Below are 6,000 nucleotides of genomic sequence, written 5' to 3' on the forward strand. Positions count from 1 at the left end.
TGATTCACAGTGTGTGTGATGTCATAGAAAAGTCAAGGGCCATACCGTTTCCAATGTGCAAGGTCACTTAAGCAGCTTACATCCATATATTTAAAATCGATATATTTCTTAATATCTGACCTCATAGAAACTGCTGAAGTCCAAATTTCCCAGTATGCAATTTCACAGAAACAGCTGAAGTTCCATTCATTTTTCACGGGGTAATGTCACAGAAGCCGCTGACGTCCATACATTTAGAATATATAATGTCACAGAAAAAGTCAATGTCCATGCATGTGTAACATATTAGTGAGCAGCTTAGGTGCGTCTATCTGTACAAGAGTCTCTGCAGCAGCAAAGGTTTCCTTTTGTTGGTGCCACATGACTTTGCCAGATATTTTATTTACTTGATTGAAGCGTGATCCATGTCCTTTTGTGGCAAAACATGTCATTGTACTGCTGCTGCATTTATAGGCCAGTATTTTATTATTAGTTTAATTTTCCTTTCAGTCTCTTTGATTTAAGCTCTGCTTTCGCCTATTGCTTTGGAAGTGCAATATTTCACTGCTGTGCCCGACAAAAATGAGATTCAATGCTTTCACTCCCATTTACACAAACCCAGGCATGCCACATTCTCGTCTGTATTTAAACAAACTCTTAAACACTTTTGGCCACACTCCCAACACACCATCTTAAAACTGTGGGCACTGACAAGATAAATATTTTATTCAACATCTGCCCAGTGTATTTTGTTAGGACTGTCATTGTGTTTGCTTCTGATGCACACACAAGCACACACACAACCACACCCACAACCACACACACACAACCACAAGCACACACCCAACCACACACACAACCACACCCAACCACACACACACAACCACAAGCACACACAAAATCACAAACACGACCACACACACACAACCACACACACACACAACCACATACATACACACAACCACAGACACAACCACATACACAACCACACACAGAACCACACACATAACCACACACATAACCACACACTCACAACCACACACAGACACAACCACACACACACAACCACACACACAACCACACATACACAACCACAACCACATACACAACCACAGCCACACACACAACCACAAGACACACAACCACACACACACAACCACAACCACACACACAACCACACACACACACAACCACACACACACACACAACCACACACACACACACAACCACACACAACCGCACACACAACCACAATCAACCACACACACAAAACCATACACATTCACACAACCACACATAACCACTCATACAACCACACATACAACCACACCTACAACCACACCGTCAGTGCACACTTTCACCAGGCACAGACACCATCAGACATCAGTGCACGCTTCCACCAGGCACACACCACCAGACATCAGTGCATGCTTTCACCAGGCACACACACACACCACCAGCTGTCAGTGCACACTTTCACCAGGCACACACACACAACCAGACATCAGTGCACGCTTTCACCAGGCACACACCACCAGCCATCAGTGCACGCTTTCACAAGGCACATACACCACCTGCAGTCAGTGTACGCTTCCACCAGGCACACACACCACCAGCCGGCAGTGCACACCTCCACCAGGCACACACACCACCACAAGCCATCAGTGCACAATTTCTACAGGCACACACACCACCAGCCATCAGTGCACACATCGATTGTTAACGCATCCACAATTAACTATTGTAGCAATCGTAGTATGGCACACTTTACTTTTAAACATATTCGTCTAAAGCGCAGCATGACACCATTGCTACAAAAATCAATAGACATTTTTTGGCCTACAATTTATAGACTTTTGGTGCAATTGGTGTTGCACTATTTAGCAATGCCAATAGCTCAAACTTAATTAATGCGAGACCTATTGCATTGCAAATGCTTCTTTCACTAGGCATTTCACCGGTGGGCTGGAGCCCGTGGAAGTGGGTTTTTGCTGGCCCGAATGTCACTTTCTCCAGCTTCCCCAGATAAATACAGCTGGCATAGCAGGTGGTTTTTGGGGGGGGGGAAGATATATATATATATATATATGTATGTATGTATGTATGTATGTGTATATATATATATATATATATATATATATATATATATATATATATATATATATATATATATATATATATATATATATATATATATATATATATATATATATATATATATAGTTCTAACAGTTTTTTGTGGCGTGCGAAAAGAGCTGCCGGTCTCAGTGAGCATGGGCCAAAATATCAAAGCCCTGTCTCGATAGGCAGCAAGTGGAAGTGCTGTTGACATTTTTAGCAAAGCGGCCAAGTGCTGTTCACATTTTTAGCAAAGCGGCCAATGACTGAATGGGCATAGAATCCGGCGCACCCTCTGACCCACCTGAGTAGGTGCCATTCACGCTGAAAAGCAGTTGAATGGAGTGTGCGCTGCTGTTCGGTACTCCAGTCCACACTTGTTTATAGTGAATTCCTCACAGCCAGTTCGTTTTATGTTTTTTCTACAGCGTGCAAAGCCCGATCTGGGGCATCAAAGCGCTGCAAAATGTTTGAAAGACACAATTGTAAAAGGAGAATTTCAGACTGCGCCCCATTCAAGATGGATTTTGGTTGGCTAATCAAATAAATGTCACCAATGCTGCCAACAGCGCTGCGAAATGATGATCTGTCATAAGAAAGCATTACAAAAAGTATAATTGAGAACAGAGACTCGCAGCTAGTGAAAAACAACACACTGTCGAGAAACATGTTGATGAGCACAGAGACAAATGAGCAACAGAGACTGATACTGTCCCAAGAGAAAGCCCAATCAAAGCAATTTAAAATGTGGCATTTAGGAGGGCGTAGAAAACGTGTTTTCATGTTAGGACCTTTGACTTTGTTGCTGTGCCTTCCGTATTTTGGTCTTTTGGTACTCGGCCCGTTATACAAGATTTGTTGGGCCGAGTCTGGGACATTTTGACTCCAATTTATAGTGTGTTCGGTATGGTAAAGGACAACGCGATCCATTCCCTATTTGAGGATTCATGTTCTTGTGTTGTACTGAAAATATTTAAAGTGCAAATCATAAACTTATCTTGGCGATTACTCATTTTGTGATTGGTTGACCGAGTCATTCGTAGCAATAGGGCACATTAATGTACACACACCAACGCCATGATGCAACTAGACGAAGGACAGCAGTGGGGTTGTCATGAGCAATCAATGTATCTGCTATACAGCGCAGCGATTACTCGGATGTACTTTATTTTATGCGCTTAGTACTAGTGTTAGTTTATACTTTTCGGCATTGTCAAAAAGCTTAAACAATCACCCCTACAATCTTAGGCGTGCAGCTTAAAAGCATTCTACATATGTGACTGTATTTTTAACACAACTGAATAATACCCAATTTATCATCCTCCGAAGGCTGAAGGGCGGAATAGGAATGAAACACCTTTGCTGTTGCGGTTGTGCTATAATACCAGCAGCAGGCGCTTAACCCCATGTGCAACTGTACAGCTCATTTGCTCCACCTCCGCCTAGTTTAAGATGTCTAAAGCAATATTTTTTTCAGCATAGATTTAGGCATCATACGTGCTACACTATCATATATACAGTCACATTGCAACATAAGCGTACATTCTAGATACAAGATCCATACATTGTATATGATGCCTATCGAGTGTGTTTAGATGCGAACAAACCCTCTACAGATACATATGCGAGTTCTACATTTCCTCTATAACTATTTGCTCAGGTTTGCACCTGCGTTGCATGGTGCTACGAATATTTCGGTATCTCCTACCTGCATTAAAGAGAACAATGCCCTTAAGGTATGCATATTCTTTTGCGCAGATGTCCAAGCTCCACAACTTGCCCATAAAACTCTTCATCCTTTGAACTTCTGCGAACGGTGCGCCAAGAGGGTCAATCTTCCGTATGTCATCCTCAGAGTCAGATTGGTTCATGAGGATCTGTTTCAGCAAACTGGGTGCCGAAATGTCTGTCGTGTCAAAATCCACCTTCTCCTGAGCCAGTCCCAGGACAAAGAGAGGGGCCCAGCACTGCTGCACCAAGAGCCGCTGGTCCCCCGGTGGCAGCTGGTAGAAAGAGGGCAGGTTCTGGATGAAGGCCGCGGTCTTCAGAAGCACCTCCGAGGCCCTCTTGCAGGTGAGCTCCGGGGACTTGAGGACCACCTGGCGGTTCTCGTGACAGGGGCAGCCCTCCCGAGTCGGAGATCTGTGCAGAGGCTGGTGGTAGCGGAGGGAAGGAGGCCGCCATCTTCCTTCTGACCTTTGCTCCGCGCTGAGGATACCGAGCAAGATGCTGTCAGGAGGAGCGGCCTTGCACTGACATTTGCCGACGCTTGCATGCCTCCCATCACAAGCCATGTCGCTGGTCGAGCTGCCTGCGCCGTCTGAGCCCCAGCCGGCGCGCAGCACCTGCCTCCCTGCGCTGCGTGTGCGTGCGTCCAGGCCCCGGGCCTGTCCTTGCCAAACCGGTAGGCGCCCTGCGCTTTTTATTACACGCTCCAAGTTGAACGGCAGCCCGTGACCCTGTGCAGCGAAATCGCCTTGAACTTTATTTGCTCTTGAGTGTTTTCATTCATAACCAAACAAGGCGGGGCCCGCGCGAATCAGCGGCGGTATCTGCAGCCTGTGATTATCTGAATGGAAAGGGCTTGTGACTGTCGCCCGCGCGCGCCTGGCGGAACAAAGGGCCCAGGGGGGATGTGAAGGTTTTACTATTTGACATCATTGAAATGCTGCAGCTATCTGGGCTCCGAGCGACCAAGGACTCTCTTCTGAGGCTGCCAACAGTCCTCGGTTTACAATTGCGAGTAATGTATCATATTTAGCCTGGCCTTGAGAGAAAAGTCAACAGAAAAATATGTTAATTGCAGAAGCAGCAAACCCCTTGTGATTTCTTTTTTGTTAAAGATAGATGACCTTGTTTATTAGCAAGCAAGCCAGGGACGTCCAGGTTGAAAGTCAAATTTGAAACTGTTGTGTGCTCGTGAACATCTTGTACCTCGGGTTGTTTTACGATAAACTGTACAATTTAAGAGGCCGCGAAGAATTGCATGTTCATATTTTTGTTAACCCTGGCGATTACCTCGGATTTATTAAATCTATTGCCTCCTTACAGCAACCCCGCGAACACTATCGACAGAGAGTGACGGTGGCAGGAAGTCGAGGGCCCCTTGTCTGTGCGGCTTTCTCACTAGGCCATAACCCTCTCAGTTCATGCCAGTCAGTGCCATAGGCTGCCAGGGGCCTTGCTAGTCCCACTATAAAGTAAATAAAGTGGGGAAGGTGGCTACATTTTTTCATGCCATTTTTCTGGGCCAGCGGAGAAGGCAACATGAGGGGAGGCATGTTGACGTTGTTAAAATAGAGAGCTACGCAAACAAATGATGGACGGAATGCTGAATAAATCATACATTTACCCCCAGTCAAGAGATCTGGGTTAAATTCACTGGGCCCGATTCACAGAATGAATTTAAGACTAAATCCTAACTTACTACTATTTGGTATTCACAGAATACACTTACTACTTTCGGGATTCACAAAGTGAACTTACTACTTTTGGGATTCACAGAATGTGCTTACTACTTTCAGTATTCACAGAATAGATTTAAGACTACTAACTTTACGTCCGCACTCGGGCCGTAAATTCCGGCCCGGAGGTGGAGCTTACGGCTTAGGGGCAGAGCTTACGGCACAAAGGTGGAGCTTCCGGCCCGGAGGCGGGGCTTGCGGCTTGGAGGCGGAGTTTCTGGCTCAGAGGTGGGTATTTTGCCATGGCTGAAATCTCCACCTCTGGGTCACAAGCTCTGCCTCTGGGCCGTAAGCTCCGCCTCTGGGCCGTAAGCTCTGCCCCCAAGCCGTAAGCTCCACCTCTGGGCCGGAATTTACGGCCCGAGTGCGGACCTAAAGTTAGTAGTCTTAAATCTATTCTGTGTATACCGAAAGTAGTAAGCACATTCTGTGAATCCCG

The 6,000-nt window shown here is 45.7% G+C and overlaps 1 protein-coding gene across 1 annotated transcript in view; it reads right to left on the minus strand.

Moving 5' to 3' along the window:
• Window positions 1–4,554, minus strand: part of LOC147707535 (nuclear receptor subfamily 0 group B member 2-like) — a 36,469-nt gene extending 31,915 nt beyond the window's left edge. Inside the window, exon 1 of the mRNA XM_086925227.1 lies at window positions 3,806–4,554. Coding sequence (XP_086781353.1) covers window positions 3,806–4,391 — 586 coding nt within the window. The 5' untranslated portion in view covers window positions 4,392–4,554. The remainder of the gene's footprint in view (window positions 1–3,805) is intronic.
• Between the last annotated feature and the right edge of the window lie 1,446 nt (window positions 4,555–6,000).

This window comes from Lissotriton vulgaris, chromosome 6, assembly GCF_964263255.1.
Source record: "Lissotriton vulgaris chromosome 6, aLisVul1.2, whole genome shotgun sequence".
Taxonomy (NCBI): domain Eukaryota; kingdom Metazoa; phylum Chordata; class Amphibia; order Caudata; family Salamandridae; genus Lissotriton; species Lissotriton vulgaris.